At 41.7% G+C, this 19498-nt stretch overlaps 1 protein-coding gene across 4 annotated transcripts in view; it reads left to right on the top strand.

The window, feature by feature from the left end:
• cog2 (component of oligomeric golgi complex 2) overlaps positions 1–13450 on the top strand; it is a 72071-nt gene extending 58621 nt beyond the window's left edge. For 2 of the 4 annotated variants that reach the window (XM_043680947.2, XM_087979013.1), the window contains 2 exons: positions 3527–3707; positions 12869–13450. In XM_043680947.2, the coding sequence (XP_043536882.1) occupies positions 3527–3707; positions 12869–12970 (283 nt within the window). In that variant the 3' untranslated portion in view covers positions 12971–13450. Of the gene's footprint in view, positions 1–3526; positions 3708–6356; positions 6506–12868 lie in introns of those variants that run through there. The other 2 variants (XR_006309874.2, XM_043680976.2) reach the window with 2 other exon arrangements.
• Positions 13451–19498: the final 6048 nt, after the last annotated feature.

A 19498-nucleotide genomic window follows, 5' to 3' on the forward strand; every position in this document is an offset into this window, starting at 1 on the left:
AGCTGGTGAACAGACAGTCTGTGAGGAAGGATGGACAGTTGATGGGGCAAAGTTGCAGTCTGTGTGATGGGTTGAAGTATGTCTATTTTAATGCAAGAAGTGTCGGGAATAAGGTTGAAGACCTTATATCGTGGATCAATACATGGAACTACGATGTGGCCATTACAGAGACTTGGATATCACAGGGATGGTTGTTGGATAGTCTGGGTTTAGATGTTTCAAAAGGAATAGGAAGGGAGATAGAAGAGGTGCGTAAGTGACATTGCTAATCAGATATTGTATTTCAGCTGCAGAAAGGGAGGCCATTGAGGAGGGTTTCTCCACTGAGTCATTATGGGTGGAAGTCAGAAACTGGAAAGGAGCTGTCACTTTATTGGGAGTTTTCTGTAGAGCCCCCATTAGCAACAGAGACACAGAGGAGAAGATTGAGGCAAATTTTGGAAATGTGCAGAAGTAACAGGGTTGTTGTCATGGGTGACTTCAACTTTTCTAATATTGTTTGGAACCTCCTTAGTGCAAACAGTTTGGATGAAGCAGATTTTGTCAGGTATGTCCAGGAGGGATTCCTGACTCAATATGTAGATGGGCCGACTACAGGGGAGGCAATATTGAATTTGGTGCTTGGAAACGAACCAAGTCAGGTACCAGATCTCTTGGTGGGAGAACATTTCTGTGATAGTGATCACAAGTCCCTGACCTTTACTGTAGTCATGGAGAGGAATAAAAGCAGATGGTATGGGGGAGAGTGACTTACATTGTTATTAGCGGTAACTATGAAGTGTAAAATAGGAGCATAGATATTCTTTGGGAAATGCACGACAGAAATGTGGAGGTTGTTTAGGGAGCACTTGCTGCAAGTGCTCAATAGGTTTAACCCACTGAGGGTAGGGTGGGGTGAAGGAAAGTTGGATGATGAGATGTGGAACATATAGTCAAGAGGAAGAAGGAACCTTACTTAAGGTTGAGGAAGCAAGGACCAGACAGCGCTTTAGAGAGTTACAAGGTAGCCGGGTAGGAACTGAAGAATGGACATAGGAGAGTTAGAAAGGGGCATGAAAAAGCCTTGGTGGGTAGGATTAAGGAAGACCCCCAAGGCTTTCTACACTAATGTGAGGAACAAGAGGATGGCCAGACTGAGGGTAGGGGCGATCTGGGATAGTAGAGGGAATTTGTGTCTGGAGTCCGAGGAGGAAAAGGAGGTCCTTAATGAACACTTTGCTTCAGTATTCACTAGTAAGAGGGACCTTGTTGTTTGTGAGAACAGCATGAAACAAGCTGATTCGCTTGAAAAGGTTGATGTTAAGGAGGAGGATGTGCTGGAAATGTTGAAAAACATGAGGCTAGATAAGTCCCCTGGGCCAGATGGGATATACCCAAGGTTACCACAGGAAGTGATGATCTTTGTGTCCTCATTGTCCACTGGAGTAGTATCAGATGATTGGAGGTGGCAAATGGTATTCCTTTGTTCAAGAAAGGGAATAGTGATAACCCTGGGAATTCTAGACAAGTCCATCTTGCATCATGGTGGACAAGTTATTGGAGAGGATTCTGAGAGACAGAATTTATGATTATTTGGAAAAGCATTGCTTGATAAGAGATAGCATGGCTTTGAGAGGGGTAGGTCATGCCTCACGAGCCTTATTGAATTCTTTGAGGCTATGGTAAACACATTGATGAAGGTACAGCAATGGATGTCATGTATTATATGGATTTTAGCAAGGTATTTCATAAGGTTCCCCCTGGTAGGCTTATTCAGAAAGTAAGGAGGCATGGGATAGAGGGAAATCTGGCTGTCTGGATACAGAATTGGCTGGCCCATAGAAGATGGAGAGTGGTAGTAGATGGGAAGTATTCAGCCTGGAGCTCGGTGACCAGTGGTGTTCCACAGGGATCTGTTCTGGGACCTCTGCTCTTCGTGATTTTTATAAATGACTCGGATGAGGAAGTGGAAGGGTGGCTTAGTAAGTTTGTCGATGACGCAATGTTTGGTGGAGTTGTGGATAGTGTGGTGGACTGTCGTAGGTTGCAACGGGATATTGACAGGATGCAGAGCTGTGCTGATAAGTGGCAGATAGAATTCAACCTGGAAAAGTATGAAGTGATTCACTTTGGAAGGTGGAATTTAAATGCACATTACAGGGGTAAAGGCAGGATTCCATAGATCCCTCAGGGTTGTTGTCCAAGTGGTGTGTTGGCTTTCATTAGCAGGGGGATTGAGTTTAAGAGTCACGAGGTTATGCTGTAGTTCTATCAAGCCCTGGTTAGACCACCAGGGAATATTGTGTTCAGTTCTAGACACCTCATTATAGGAAGGATGTGGAGCTTTAGAAAGGGTGCAGAGGAGATTTACCAGGATGCTGCCTGGACTGGAGGGCATGTCTTATGAAGAAAGGTTGAGGGAGCTCGGGCTTTTCTCATTGGAGCGAAGAAGGATGAGAGGTGACTTGATAGAGGTGTACAAGCTGTTGAGGGGCATAGATACAGTGGATAGCCAGAGACTTTTTCCCCAGGGAGGAAATGGCTGTCATGAGGGAGCATAATTTTAAGGTGATTGGAGTATGGTTTAGTGGGAGTGTCAAAAGTAGGTTCTTTACACCGAGATTGGTGGGTGTGTGAAATACACTGTCAGCAGTGGTAGTAGAGTCAGATACGTTAGGGACATTTAAGTGACTCTTGGATAGGCATGTGGATGATAATAAAATGAAGGGTATGTAGGTTAGTTTGATCTCAGAATAGGATAAAAGATTGGCACAACATCATGGGCTGAAGGGCCTGTACAGTGCTGTACTGTTTTATGTTCTTTCTGTGCTATGATTGAGGCTATCTAAATGTATGCAGACCCATCCAAGCTCAAAATTGCAGTTTAAAAGTGCTGATGGCTAAGTTAGCCAAAGTAAATTATTAGCTAGGCCTGTACTGCAAACAGGATAAAAGAAAATGAACTCCTTTATCCACTGAGTGGATTGCAAATGAAGTTTATCTCTATTTGAATTTTGAGTGGGAAGAGAAGCTGGAAGATTGCCTAGTTTGAAACCAGTGGAAGAATTTGTATTCATTATCATGGAGTCTTGTGACAGGCAAAGCAACCAGCAGATTACCTTGTAAGCATTGGAAAAGTAATTAGAATAAGGTACAGAGGAGGCATCCATGACTCTAATTGGTAATTAAAACTTGATCCCTATGAATAGCTGGAACTGAAAAGAATTAATGATAATATCTGGTGAATGCATGTCATGGTGTTCCCTAAAGAAGTAAATATCTTTTAGATATTGCAGGTTTATAGTATAATTCTTGAGAAACAAAGGAGCCAATCTATCTAGGTATAAGCAATAGTGTTAATTTAACCATGTTGGTTTTGATTACTTTGTCCTGTAAACAGTGAAGTTTGTGTTTTATATAAAACAGTGAAATATAATGGTATAGTTCTGTTAATTAAGACAAAATGTTTGGATTTTCTTTAGATGTTAATATCCTTAAATGGATGGTAACACTACAATAAACCTAGACATGGCTTTCCACTTTCCAGGTATTACGAAACAGTTTCTGATGTTCTTAGCTCTGTAAAAAAGATGGAGGAGAGTCTCAAGCGACTGAAACAAGCACGGAAATCTGCAGCCGTAAGCAGCATGGGAACAAATAGCGGCATTAGTGATGATAACAAAATCAGGCTGCAGCTCGCTTTGGATGTTGAATACCTGTGGGATCAAGTAAGTTAATGATTATGCTGAAATGTTAAAGTAGGTCTGCTGGACATTGATGTTCATTAGGACTATTGTTTGCAATTTATAATAGTCATTTACTGTAATCTTGGTGATTTGGAATTTCTAAGTATGCTGACAACACCGGTGTAATCAATGCAGAAAAATACTGTTCCACACCAGGAAGATATAAATAAATATTTAATTGGTAAATGTATTTCAAAATGGATAAGTGTGAGCTGGTGCACTTGGTTAGAAGAATAAAGAGGTCATATGCTGCTCGGATCATAAAGACTAAAGCGGGTAGAGGAGAAAAGTACTCCAGTCACTAAAAATAACAATGTTAGTTCATAAAGCACTTAAATAAAAGTAAATAAATCAGAGGGTTAATTCCTAAAGGATTAAAATTCAAAAGTCTAAGGTGTTTAATGAACTGGTTGGAATCATACCTGGAATAAAGGGAGATAGTTGTGGTTGTTGGAGGTCAGTCATCTCAGGTCCAGAACATCACTGCAGGCAATCCTCAGGGTAGTGTCCTAGGGCCATTCATCTTCAGCTGCTTCATCAATGACCTTCCCTGTATCATGAGATCAGAGGTGGAGATGTTCACTGATGATTGCACAATATTTGGCACCATTCATGGTTCCTCTGACACTGAAGCAGTCCATGTCCAAATGCAGCAAGTTCTGGATAATATGCATGCTTGGACTGATAAGTGGCAAGTAAAATTTGTGTCACCCAAGTGATTGGCAATGATGTTCTCCAACAAGAGAGAATCTAATCATCACCCATTGAGATTAAATGACATTACCATCACTGAATCCCCATAATCAACATCTAGAAGTTTTCATACGCCAGAGGTTGAATTGGATTGGCCATAGAATACAGATGCTAGGGTTGCTGTAGTGAGTACCTCACTTTCTGACTTTTCAAAGCCTATCCACCATGGCAATGTGGGACAAAAAAGATGGGGAGAAAATGATAGAAGTAATAAACCTAACTTGGGTAGTAGATGTCGAGATAATGATACATATGATTTAATTTTCCAAAATTCCCTAGATTCTGAAAAGGTCCCTTGAGGTTAGAAAATAGTGAATGTAACTTTTTTATTCAAGAAAGGAAGCAGGCAGGGTCCTGAGTCTTTGGAACACTATTCCTGGACTGGTAGTAAGAGCAGGATCTTTGAATCTATTAAAGTCAGCAATAGATAAGGAGGGGAGTGAGAGGTTTTTATTGATGGGAGCGAATGTAGAGTAATCAAATCATCCATGATCTTATTGAATGGCAGTGGGGGCTCAAGGGGCTGAATAGCCTACCTCTCTAAATTCACATGACCATATCTGCAGAAAGCTAAACTACAGGTCAGTTTGTTTAATATCTCAGTGAAAATGCTGGACTTTATTAAGGAGATTGTAGCAGTGTAATGAGAAAATATCAATGCCATCAAACTGAATCAACATGGCTTTGTGAAAAGGAAATTGTGGCTGACTAATATTTAGAGTTCATTGATCAGACAAAAGAGCAGAAGTGGGCCATTGAGTCTGCTCTGCCGTTCAATATGATCATGGCTGATCTCATAATCCTCACCTCCACTTCCCTGACTTTCCTCATAAACCTTGATTCCTTTACTGACTTAAAGCTGGTCTATCTCAACTTTGGATATAAAGATCCAGCCTCAACAGTCCTCAGAAGTATCAAATTTCACACATTCACTGCCCTTTATCCTCTCTATCTTAAATGGGCTTAACTCTGCAATTATGCCCTCTAGTCCTAGACTGTCCGAGAAGGGGAAACAATCTCTCTGGATCTACACCTAAGAATCTTACATGCTCAATAAGATCTTTTCTCATTTTCCTAAGGGCTAATGTTATACCACCTCTCAAGAGAAAATCCCTCCATACTAGAAATCAGATTCGTAAACCTTCTCTGGACTGACTTCAATGCCAGTAAGGGGACAAAAACTGTTCACAGTATGCCAAGTGTGGTCTGACTAGTGCCTTGTTTTGGTTTAGCAAAACTTCCCTATTTTTATACACCATTCCCTTTGAAATAAAAGCCAACAATCCTTCTGCCCTCCTATTACCTGCAGACACTTTGTGTCATCCTCACCACTCACCTTGTATTTTGTGTCACCTGCAAATGCATTCGGAATCTAAGAATTCTTGGGAGATTACTACCAGTGTGCCCACTAACTGAGTAGCCACTTCCATTAATATCCTTGGATACAACTCATTGGCTCAAGTGGATTTATCAGCCATTGGTGCATTAACTTCCTAGTACCTTTTCTCTGGATTAGCCTTTTGCTCCTTGATTATTTAGTATTTTTGGAATTCTATTAGGGTACATTACTGTGAAAACTAATGCAAAGTATTTATTCAATTCCTCTGCCATTTCCTGGTTCCCCTTTATTATTTCCCCAGCCTCATTCTTTATGCTCATTTTTGCCACCTTCTTCATTTTTATATATTTCAAGAAGCTCTAACTGTCCATTTTATATTACTTGCTAGTTTATCCTGTTAGTTTATTGTTGTCAATTTTTGTTTTCTTTTGGCTTTTTAAACATTTGTAATCATCTAGTTTATCAATAATCATTGCCACAGTGTATAGGTTTCTTTCAATTTCATACTATCCCTAACTTCCTTGATTAACTCTTGTCAGTTTATCCCCTTCCTGGAGTCTTCCTTCCTCACTGAGATATAGGAGAAAATGAGGACTGCAGATGCTGGAGATCAGAGTCTAAAAACATGGTGCTGAGAAAGCGGAGCAGGTCTGGCAGCATCCGAGGAGCAGGAAAGTCGACTTTTCAGGTATAAGCCCTTCATCCTGCTTCTCAGATGCTGTCTGACCTGCTGTGCTTTTCCAGCACCTCACTTTTCATCACTGATATATTTTTGCTGTGAATTATGAACTATTTTCTTAAGTCTGTCATTGTTCCTCAACTGTCTTTACTGCTAAATTCCTTGAGGAGAAAGTGAGGTCTGCAGATGCTGGAGATCAGAGCTGAAAATGTGTTGCTGGAAAAGCGCAGCAGGTCAGGCAGCATCCAGGGAACAGGAGAATCGACGTTTCGGGCATAAGCCCTTCTTCAGGAATGAGGAAAGTTTGTCCAGCAGGCTAAGATAAAAGGTAGGGAGGAGGGACTTGGGGGAGGGGCGTCGGAAATGTGATAGGTGGAAAGAGGTCAAGGTGAGGATGATAGGTCAGACTGGGGTGGGGGCGGAGAGGTCAGGAAGAAGATTGCAGGTTAGGAAGGCGGTGCTGAATTCGATGGATTTGACTGAGACAAGGTGGGGGGAGGGGAAATGAGGAAACTGGTGAAATCCGAGTTCATCCCTTGTGGTTGGAGGGTTCCTAGGCGGAAGATGAGGCGCTCTTCCTCCAACCGTCGTTTTGTTGTGGTCTGGCGATGGAGGAGTCCAAAGACCTGCATAACCTTGGTGGAGTGGGAGGGGTAGTTGAAATGTTGAGCCACAGGGTTGTTGGGTTGGTTGGTCCGGGTGTCCCAGAGGTGTTCTCTGAAACGCTCCGCAAGTAGCCGGCCTGTCTCCCCAATATAGAGGAGGCCACAACGGGTGCAGAGGATGCAATAGATGATGTGTGTGGAGGTGCAGGTGAATTTGTGGCGGATATGGAAGTTTCCTTTGGGGCCTTGGAGGGAGGTGAGGGGGGAGGTGTGGGCGCAAGTCTTGCACCTCCTGCGGTTGCAGGGGAAGGTGCCGGGAGTGGAGGTTGGGTTGGTGGGGGGTGTGGATCTGACGAGGGAGTCACGGAGGGAGTGGTCTTTACGGAATGCTGATAGGGGAGGGGAGGGAAATATATCCTTGGTGGTGGGGTCCGTTTGGAGGTGGCGGAAATGACGGCGGATGATGCGCTGTACATGGAGATTGGTGGGGTGGTAGGGGAGGACCAGTGGGGTTCTGTCCTGGTGGCGGTTGGAGGGGCGGGGCTCAAGGGCGGAGGAGCGGGAAGTGGAAGAGATGCGGTGGAGGTTCCCAGTCTACTCCAGCCAACTTGGCCCTCATCCCTCTGTAATTATCCTTATTTAGGTTTAGCATAGCTGTTTGTGACCCAAATATCTCACTTAAACCTTATATTAAATTCCAGCATGTGGAGAGAAAGCAGAGTTAATGTTTTGGATTCAGAGACCCTTTTTCAGAACTGAAGTTCTTCCAGCGATTTCCAATATCTGCAATTCTTTGGTGTATTGTTCTAGAAAATTTTCCCTAATATATTATATGAATTCTTTTTTTGTGTGGCTACCTCTGTCAATTTGATTCTCCCAATTTATATGGTTTAGAAGCACTAATGTACTGCCTTTTTTCATATACCCTTGTGGATAAAGAGGAACCTATGGATATAGTGTACTTAAATTTTTGGAGGGCAATTGACAAGGTGTCATAACAAAAGATATGGTCAGAAATAGAGCTCACAGTTTAAGGGGGTAAAAAGTTTAGTATAGAATAGAGAATTGGTTGGTTTATAGGAAACAGATAGTAAGCATAGATGGGCTATTTTCTTGTTGGCAAGATATAATGAGTGGAATGTCACTAGGATCAGAGCTGGAGCCTTATTGATTGCTATGGACCAGGCCAGACCCGCTCAAAACATTTCAAGAAGGTAACCCAGACCGTAACTTTTCTAGTTGTTATAAGCAGGTGTATAGTGGATATTCCAGGAGTGATGCAGCTGGCCCAACCACTCAGTTTTAAATAAAACAGAAGTACTTAATGAAACACGAACAAAAGAGAACCCAATTTAGAATAACTTAATCTATCTGAAAACCTGATCGACTCTGTCGCAACTTAACAATGCTATTCCACATATTTGCAACATTCCCACAAACACCACCTTGGCAAAAAAAGATAAAATCAAACGCAAGCTCTTACACGAGAGATGTCCGAGAGAGAGTTAGCCAGAAAACCTCTGGTGAATCTGGAACTTTCTCCCCAACTAAAGCTTGACCAACAGCTTCAAACAGACCACTTGCTCAAACCAAACCAAACCCTGAACTGGGAGAACTGGCCACTCCCTTTTCATTGGAGGAGAAAGTGAGGGCTGTAGATGCTGGAGATCAGAGCTGAAAATGTGTTACTGGAAAAGCGCAGCAGGTCAGGCAGCATCCAAGGAACAGGATTCCTGAAGAAGGGCTTATGCCCGAAACGTCAATTCTCCTGTTCCTTGGATGCTGCCTGACCTGCTGCGCTTTTCCAGCAACACATTTTCAACTCCCTTTTCATTGTGCAAGTGTTTTAAAAGAAAGACTTAGAAACCTTCTTAAGTAGATATTTCCAGACATACCTGCCTTTACAACCCTTTTCAAAAAAAAACCCAAGGATAACATAACCTTGTTAAAAGAGCAGCATTGTCACACTATTTACAATTTATATCAATGATTTAGATGAAGGAGTCAAATTAATTGTGGCTAACTTTGCTGAAGACACAAAGATAGGAGGAAAATACGTTTTGAAGTTATAAGGAATCTGCAAAGAGATACATAAGTTATGAGTGGACCAAAAAATTGACATGAAGGATAATTTAAGAAAATCTGAGCTTGTTCACATTGTCAGGAAAAATAGGAAAGAAGCAAGCTGTTTAAGTAGTGTTGGATTGCAGACCTCAGTGATAGAGGGATCTGATATCCTGCTTTTTAAATATAACATGTTAATACAGGTACAATAAGGGAATAGAAAAGCACATGGAATGTTATTGTCTATTGTGAGGGCAATAGAATATTTAAATAAGAATATTTTGCTACAGTTGTACCAGGCATTGGTGAGGCTATACCTGGAGTACTGTGTACAGATTTGGTCATCTTATTTAAGAAAGAACATAATTGCAATAGAAAATGTTCACTGATTATTCATAGTCATAGAGATGTACAGCACGGAAACAGACCCTTCAGTCCAACTCATCCATACCGACCAGATATCCTAACCTAATTTAGTTCCATTTGGGAGCACTTGGCCCATATTCCTTTGACCCTGCCTATTCATATACCTATCCAGATGCCTTTTAAATGCTGCAATTGTACCAGCGTCCACCACTTCCTCTGGCAGTTCATTCCATACATGCACCATACTCTGCTTGAAAAGATTGCCCCTTAGGTCCTTTTATATCTTTCCCCTCTCATCCTAAACCTATGCCCTCTACTTCTGGACTCACCCACCCCAGGGAAAAGACCTTGTCTATTTATCCTATCTATACCCCTCATGATTTTATTTATCTCTACAAGGTCACCCCTCAGCCTCCGACGCTCCAGGGAAAACAGCCCCAGCTTATTCTCCCTTTGCTCAAATCCTCCAGCCCTGGCAACATCTTTGTAAATATTTTCTAGACCGTTTCAAGTTTCACAACATCCTTCCGATAGGAAGACCAGAATTGCACACGGGTATTCCAATAGTGGCCTAACCAATGTGCTCCACAGCCACAACATGGAAAGCATACCAAATGCCACCTTCACTATCCTATCTACCTGTGACTCTATTTTCAAGGAGCTATGAATCTGCACTCCAAGGTCTCTTTGTTCAGCAGCACTCCCCAGGACCTTACCATTAAGTGTATAAGTCCTGCTCTGATTTGCTTTTCCGAAATGCAGCACCTCACATATATCAAACTCCATCTGATCAAGATCCCATTGTACTCTGAGGTAACCTTCTTCACTGCCCACTATACCTCCAATTCTGGTGTCATCTGCAAATTTTACTAACTATATCTCCTGTGTTCACATCCAAATCATGTAAATAAATAACAAAAAGCAGTTGACCCAGTACCAATTCTTGTGACACACTACTGGTCACAGGCTTCCAGTCTGCAAAGCAGTCCTCTACTATCACCCTCTGTCTTCTACCTTCGAGCCGGTTATGTTTCCAAATAGTTCTCCCTGTATTCCATGAAATCTAATCTTGTTAACCTTGCCGAACTCCTTACTCCATATAGATCAATCCACCGGTCTGCCCTCATCAATCCCCCACTGACACCTCAGACACTTGCCCTGCCTGATTTCCCATGGGTAGGTCATGCTTTGCAGCTTATCTAGTAGGCACATCTACATATTGAATCAGAAAATGTTCTTGTACACTCGTTACAAATTCCTCTCTATCTCAACCCTTAACACTATGGCTGCCCCAGTCTGTTTGGAAAGTTAAAATCCCCTCCCATTACCACCCTATTATTTTTACAGATAACTGAAATCTCCTTTTAAATTTGTTTCTCAATTTCCTGCTGACAATTAGGGGGTCTATAATACAATCCCAATAAGGTGTTCATCCTTTTGTTTTTTATTTCTCCATTCCACCCAAATAACTTCCCTGGATATATTCTCAGGAATATCCTCCCTAAATACAGCAGTAATACTATCCCTTATCAAAAATGCTACTCCCCCCCCTCCTCTCATGCCACCCCTCCCCCAGACTGTTACACAGGAACAGCTGCAAACCATTCAGCCCCCTCCTCCAGCCTGTCATGTGGGAACAGGTGGTGGCTATTCAGCCCCCTCATTCTCCTCCAGTCTGCCCTATGGGAACAGCTCAAGGCTATTTGGCTCATCCTCACCACATTAAGGGACAGGATTAACAATCAGGGCAGTCATTCCTGTAGCACCACATACATCATCAGCATCATTGCCTCACCACCATTTTCCCCCACCACCCACCCACTTCCCCTGATTGTCCCACTCACCTGGCAAACATGTTTGCACTCAGCACACAGCCTATAATGTTACCGAGGTGGGGGATGTTATTGACATAGGGCAGTGCACTGGTGATCAAAATGTTCCTCTCGTTCAGGTTTGGAGAGGGAGGGTGAGAGACAGACACGCACACACAGACAGAGGGAAAAAGGGAGAGTGACAGACACACGCACACAGGAAAAGAGAGACAGGGAAAGAGGGAGAGAGACAGGACAGAGAAAAAGGGAGGGAGAGAGATGGGGAAAAAAAGGAGAGTGACAGACAGAAAAAGGGGGGGAGAGAGAGACAAACAGAGAAAACGGGGGAGAGAGACGCACACAGTAAAAGGGAGGGGGAGGGAGAGAGACTGGGGAAGGGGGGAGAGTGAGTTACACAGAAAAAGGGGGGGAGAGAGACAGACAGACAGAAAAAGGGAGGGAGGGAGTGAGAGAGAGACAGAGGAAAAGAGACAGAGAAAAATGAAGGTAGAGAGAGAGAGACACACAGAAAAAGGGGGGAGAGAGAGACAAAGAGTAAGATCAACCACAAATAGTTCACTTAACTGATTCCTGAGATGAGGGGATTATTTTATTTGAGGGCTTTATCTGTATCCATTGGAGTTCAGGAAAATGGAAGGTAATCTTACTGAAAACTGTAAAATCTGATGGAATTTGTGGGAGAGACCTAGAACTTGGAGAGTGAGAAGAGAAACTTTGAAAATAAGGGCTCTCCCTTATAAAGCACAGCAGGTCAGGCAGCATCTGAGGAGCAGGAGAATCAACACTTCGGGTATGAGCTCTTCATGGATTCTCCTGCTCCTCAGATGCTGCCTGACCTGTGCTTTTCCAGCACCATATTCTCGACTCTGATCTCCAGCAGTCCTCACTTTCTCCTAGCTCTCCTTTATAAGACAAGATGAGAAGAATTTTCTTTCCTTTGTATCATTAGACAGTGTAATTCTCTTCCCCAGAGACCTGTGAAAGCAGGGTTAATGAGTTTAATTCATAATTAACAGACCAGTCAGGGTATAGAGATTGGTCGGAAAGTGGAGTTAGAACCACAATTGTAATCTTAATGAATAGAAGAGCAGGCTTCAAGGCTGATTGATCTACTCTTACTCCTAATTTGTGTATTCATAGGAATTGTAGTAGAAAAGGTAATATTGTTCAATAAAAGGTCAGATCCAATTAGATTATGGGGGTGATTTCCTTAATCTGTATCTATTTTTGACTCTCTCTTTGTCCCTTATTGGCTTTTCGTTGCCTTATTTACATTTTCAGAAGCTTAATTAATTTTTGAAAACCTTTTGATTCCCTTTAGCCCTCACTGTTCCAGTTTAAAACTCCCAATTTTTCCAGATTTCTTTACAACTGTTACTTATAGTTCTAATGTACAATTAATAATATGCAAATGTTAATAAATCAGTTATATTTATCATTTGTGCCTCTGTGATATTTGTCTGTGATTGTACTTGTCTCAGTCGTGTTTGTCTTGTCTTTCCCAGGTCCAGGGACTGGGTCTGCAGATGTCATCTTTCAGGCAGTTTACAGCTTTGCTAGAATTAGTTCATTCAGCCAAAGCAATGGCAACAGTGGAGCCAGTCTGAGACATCACTGGAGCCAGGATTCAATGGGAGCCTACAATCACCTGCATTATACAACCAACACAACAGTGACACAGTTAAACACTATTAGGATCATGCAACAGTTAACTCCATCAGAACCTGTACCTGCAATTAATCCTACCCTATCTTGCTCAATTTCTAGTTTTCATAAACAGGTGTAAAAATGCAGTTTGTTTATCATTGAAGAGTACTGCAAAATACAGTTCGACAATGATGGACCTGTATTTGTACATTGAGTTCAGAGCTGGACAATGTGACGTGGATTTCAGTTCCTGCATTGAATAAGTGCATTTTTATTTTCAAATTCCTTGGAGAAGCTTGGAATCAAAACTACAAACTGAAGGGAACTATAGATTATTTTTGAGCTTGTATAGTAATTTGTTATAATTCCAGCTGTCAATGATTTGTTTGTCTATTTAAATAAATTCAATAAAGAATTTGCATAAAACTTCTTTATTCAGAGAGTGGTGACAAAGTAAAGTATATTATTATAGACAGTAGTTGAGACAAATATCATGTGGCAGTTGAGTCTGTATCCATTGGAGTTTAGAAGAATGAGAGGTGATCTTATTGAAACATGCAAGGACCTGAAGAGGTGTGACAGAGTGGCTGCTGAGAGGATGTTGTCCCTTGTAGGAAAGACCACTCTTGGGGACATAGTTAGAAATGTGATCTTCTATTTAAAGTGCGATGAGAAGAATTTTCTTTCTCAGCCGAGTTAAATTGTTGAATTCACTGCAGTTATGTAAGTATTTGGAAGGCTGAGTTATATTGACTTGCTTGTCAATCAAGAAAATGTGTACAGTTATAGGGATTGCTAGGACCACAATCTGATAAACCATAATTTTAATGAATAGAACAGATTCATAAGGACTGATTGGCCTACTCTTATTTAAAATCTGTGTAGCATTGCATTAGAGAAATTAAACCATAGAATCATACGGAGTTGGATTTTACACTTCCCTGCTGGTTGGTTTAAAGACTGGTGGTGGGGGCAGCTTGTTAAATCCAGTGGGAGTCTCCCCACTACTTACCCAGCCACCACTTTCCTCACCACCTTAGAAGAATAGTGCCAGGTAGCCTTCCGCCACTAGGATTTAACCATTGGTGGGACATGCCTGTGCTAAATAACCAGATTGACGTACAGCATATTTCCCAATTATTTATCCCTGTCCTGATCTGAACTACGTTTCTCTGCTGTGCAGAATTGTCGACCTCTGGCTAGCAGTTCTGAGGTAGGACCTCCTCATACTGAGTGATGAAATCCAGCCTCTAGCCTCCTCACAACCTATACCTATTGGGTCGCTGTGTTCTCCTCAACACTAGGAGATTCTGGCACCTTATGTAATCCACCTCTGAGAGAGGAATAGAATGAGACTATGTGGAGCATAAAGCTAACATTGATACTTTGACCAATGATCTGAATGTGCCATTTTGCTTAATTTACATTTAATTTCTGTTGTTCCACGTAAAGGCATTAGCAGCAAGATTCCACCACCAGATCTGGTCTATCCCAATTTCTTGCTCCATCTCTGCTCCTGAAGATCTTTCTTAAACATACTTAAACCATGGCTTCTTTGCCTGGTGCCATCTTCTTTCTCCATCTAGCAGTGGGCATTCTGTACATTGTAATTCTATCATATAAATAAAGCTTCAATTTCCAAGTCTGATGAAACAAAGATGTTCTGAAATTACATGTGAAACAATGCAGACTTTACCTGATGCCTCTGGAGTTAGACAGATGCTGTCCTAGTTACTGTGTACTTTGTGCATGGCCTTAAGTGAGACTGGGTCATATAGTCAAATTAACGTATTATATTATCCAGCTGCGACAGTATCATGACTCTTAGTGTCAACAGCCCAAGAACGGCAATGAGCAACCTCTGCAGCACTGCTGATCCCTGGTCACTAAATGGGGTTCCTGATAGGAAGTGCAGGTTTGCCATCAAATTGGGAGACTGACATTAACCTTACATTTGGTGACCCTGCCATGTGTTTGTGCTGACATTGTCCAGTTTTGCATTTGAAGAACAACATTTGGGAGAGGACTGGGAGGGACCATGTACAATCCATCCCTGAGCACAAAGTCCTGGATTTACCTGGGGTAAAGTCTGTAATTTGATGGGGAAAATTGTGGTTATTTAAGTGTTTGGGGAGCAAGATCTAAAAGGGATGAAATTTATTTAATGCCTGTACAGAACTCAGGTTTAATTCCAATTGGAGTAATCCTCAGTTGAGATTAGAGGCAGGCCATTTATGGGTAATGTCAGGAAGCACATCTTTACACAAAGGGAAGAGGAAGTCTGGAACTATTTCTCCAGTAAGCTGCTGTGTTTGGGGGTCAATTGCAAATATTAAAACAGATTGCATCCTTGTGGGGAAGGATTTTAGGTTATGGAACCAAGGCAAGTAGATGTAGTAAAAATACAGATTAGCCATGATTATAATTGACCAGCAGATCAAGCTGAAAGAATTAACTATTAACTGTTCCTACTGTTGAAAATTCATTTAATATTAAAAGCACAATAGTGGGGCTCTTATGGCATCCCTACCTCTAAGCCTAGAGGTCCCGGTTCAAGCCCCACCTGCTCCAGAGGTATGTAATAACATCTCTGAACAGATTGATTATAAAATATAGCACAATTCTTTTCCTATTCCAATTCTAAATGATTCACATCTGAATGCAATCCCCAAACAGTACAGATGCATTAACTATTCAGATATATGGTCCTTCTGCAAGACCTTCTCCCTCCACAGTCTGCAGAGTAACTGTGTGAACTGAATTTCATTTCTCGATTGTACCTTTCACATATTTAGAGTCGTACAGCACAGAAACAAATGTCCTTGATTGAAGATTCTCCTCTTCCCCCAATACTGATCTTAGGAACAAAGAAATCACAATGATTTCAAATTCAATTATGTTTGCATCGTAAGCAATATATGCATTGCTCATTAGTTTTAATGCCTATAATGAATGCTGTTCAAGTTTGCATCCCTTTAAGGCCTTCAAACTGCTCCTGAACAATTTGGACATTTTCTGGACTGAAATGTGATTTCTGAGTAATGAAGGCTAAATTTTTAAATGTTCTTGCTGTAAGCCATCCTCTTAGGGGAGACATGATGGTTCAGTAGTTGGCACTGCTGCCTCACAGCGTGAGGGATCCAGTTTCAACTGTATCCTTGGCAACTGACTGTGTGGAGTTTACACATTCTCCCCAGGTCTGCATGGGTTTCCTCTGGGTGCTCCAGTTTCCTCCCACAGTCCAAAGATGTGCAGGTTAGGTGGATTGGCCATGCTAAATTGCCCATAGTGTCCAGGGATGTGGAGGCTAGGTGGATTAGCCATGGGAAAAGCAAGGTTACAGGGATAGAGTAGGGGGGATGGGTCTGAGTGGAATGCTCTTTGGAGGTTTCAAGGGGCTAAATGGCCTACTTGCACACTAGGGATTCTATGATTTGTTTTTGCTGTAAATCAGGTGACTTTTAAGTTGCTAAGCAAAGCTTGTAACGACGTCAGAGATGGCATTGTTGCCATAATTACTGATTTTTAAAACAGACTGGTTTTGTGAGGAACTGGGGCTAATGCTAATGGTTGCCTTGATACCCTGTCTAGTTTTAGAATTCTATTCTGTAGATTCAGCAGCCAATGTAAAAAAAGACACTCAAAAAGCTGAGATCTTTATCCTGAAATCCTGTTCCTTAGAATGTGTCCCTGGGAATCTGATAAATAGCATTAATGGTACTTCGAAACTCTCCCTGATAAAATCTGAAGTAGTGAAGTTTGAACAATTCTCAATAAAATTAATCCTAGTTGATTGGAATTAGATCTGGACCTTTAGCACCAACCTACAGCTGTCAGTAATTCAGGATATTCAACGATCCGAAGAAATCGTATTTGGAAAGAATTCTGTGGGATAGGATTTATGACTATTTGGCAAAGCACAGAGTGATTAAAGATAGTCAGCATGGCTTTGTGAGGGGCAGGTCATGCCTCACAAATCTTATTGAGTTCTTTGAGGAGGTGTCAAGCCAGGTTGACGACAGTCGAGTAGTGGATGTGGTGTATATGGACTTCAGCAAGGCATTTGATACGGTTCCCCATGGTAGGCTCATTCATAAAGTCAGGAAATATGGGATACAGGGAGATTTGGCAATCTGGAATCAGAATTAGCTGGCTGAGAGAAGGCAGAGGGTGGTTGTAGATGGAAAGTATTCTTCCTGGAGGACAATGTTGAGTGGGGTCCTGCAGGGCTGTGTTCTTGGGCCTCTGCTCTTTGTAGTTTTTATAAATGACTTGGATGAGGAGGTTGAGAGGTGAGTTTGTAAATTTGCAGATGACACAAAGATTGGAGGTGTCGTCAATAGTATAGAGGGCTACTGCAGGCTGTAGCGCGACATAGGATGCAGAGCTGGGCTGAGAAATGGCAGATGGAGTTCAACCTGGATAAATGCGAAGTGATGCATTTTGGAAGGTTGAACTCAAATGCTGAATATAGGATTAAAGACAGGATTCTTGGCAGTGTGGAGGAACAGAGGGATCTGGGTGTGCGAGTACATAGATCCCTCAAAGTTGCCACCCAAGTGGATAGGGTTGTTAGGAAAGCATATGGCGTTTTGGCTTTCATTAATGGGGGTTGAGTTTAAGAGCTGTGAGATTTTCGCTGCAGCTCTACAAGTCCCTGGTGTGACCACACTTGGAATATTGTGTACAGTTCTGGTCACCCTACTATAGGAAAGATACAGAGGCTTTGGAGAGGCAGCAAAGAAGGTTTACCAAGCTCCTGCCTGGACTGGAGGGCCTGCCATATGAAAAAAGGTTGAATAAGCTCGGACTTTTCTCTCTAGAGAGAAGGAGGAAGAGAGGAGACATGATCGAGGTGGACAAAATAATGAGAGGAATAGATAGAGTCAATAGCCAGACACTTTTCCCCAGGGCAGGATTGACTGGTATGGGAGGTCATAGTTTGAAAGTATTAGGAGGAAGGTATAAAGAAGACGTCAGAGGTAGGTTCTTTATGTAGAGAGTTGTGAATGCATGGAATGCATTGCCAGCTGTGGTGGTGGAAGCAGAGTCATTGGGGACATTTAAGCGACTGCTGGACATGCACATGGATAGCAGTGAGTTGAGGGGTGCATTAAGTTACTATATTTCACATTAGGATTAAATGTCGGCACAACATCGTGGGCCAAAGGGCCTGTTCTGTGCTGTACTATGTTCTATGTTCTATATTTTATCCTTGGTTTCCAGACACTGGCTCACAGTAGTTGTTTCTTCCCTTTTAGCCATTTTTTCTTAATAAACCCATCATCTTTACAATGATGTGGCTTGCTTTGGTTGTGTGTGTGTGGAATTAAGGGGATATAGTTTTAATTTGGGATCATACATTTGGGGTTAACAGAGTGCACCACTTGTTCATAACAAAAGAATCATGTTAAGTTCAATGGAGAAACCTAGTGGACATTCCTTGTCCATACTAAACAAAAGCGATGGACCATTTTGGTAATTGAATCAACAGATTTACTCCAATAATGTGACTTACAGAATAGTGAGGCTTGATTATCAGCATGTTCCTTTGTCCCAGTCATAGTATATGTACACTGCCCTTTGTAATTCTACTTTCAGCTTTTTGTGGTGTATACTGAACAATGTGAGCAATATTGATTATAACTGTTATTGTTTCCCATAGTGAAATCTCTTAACTCATTGAGATTACATTAAAAATCCTATTAAATTAATGATATGCGCTCATTGCATTCTCAAGGTTTAAACAGAATCTTGTTTTCTCCCCCACCCACCCCCAACCTCCAGTTCCTTCACTAAGGCCAGAAAGCTGAAACTGAGGAATGGAGCAGCTTAAGACAGGATTATTCCAATATCTTTCTAAACTCCTTTCATGCAATTCCAGATCAGCATCTTTAAACAAATAAAGATGTTGAATTAATATATCTCTTTTACATCCACAGTGTCCAACTGCATTTCACAGCCAACTTATGGAGTGTAGTGATTGTCTATTTTTAAAGATGTTGGATGAGGGATAAATACTGTTCAGGAAATTGGAACTGCCCTGCTCCTTCTTGAAGTAGAGCCAAGAGATCTTTGTGTTCACCTGTGAAGGTGGCAAAGACCTTGATTTAACATCGCAGCTTCCACCAAACTTCACTGAAAGCCCAACTTTGTGTTTTGTGCTCAAGTATTTGGAGAGGAAACTTGAACTTTTGACTGGGGGAGAGCTACTGTTCTGCCATGACTGATACATCGAAGCATCTGAATCTCTGTCACTCATTGATGATCGTCATTAAGAAAGGTGATAAGGAATTCATGAGAAACAATTTCACTGAGTGTGATTTGACCTTGATAGCACAGAAGTAGATAAGGCAAGTAGTATGGATGTAGTTAGTGGTAAACCAGCTAAGTGTGTAAGAGTGATTCTGTTCTGTCAATCATATGTAATAAAGCTCTGTGAAAAATAGAGTTTATTAATTTTCTTAAATTGATACCAAATGTTAAAG

The sequence above is a fragment of the Chiloscyllium plagiosum genome, unplaced genomic scaffold (assembly GCF_037043375.1).
Source record: "Chiloscyllium plagiosum isolate Xiang-an unplaced genomic scaffold, Cpla_swu_hap1 HiC_scaffold_3, whole genome shotgun sequence".
NCBI lineage: Eukaryota > Metazoa > Chordata > Chondrichthyes > Orectolobiformes > Hemiscylliidae > Chiloscyllium > Chiloscyllium plagiosum.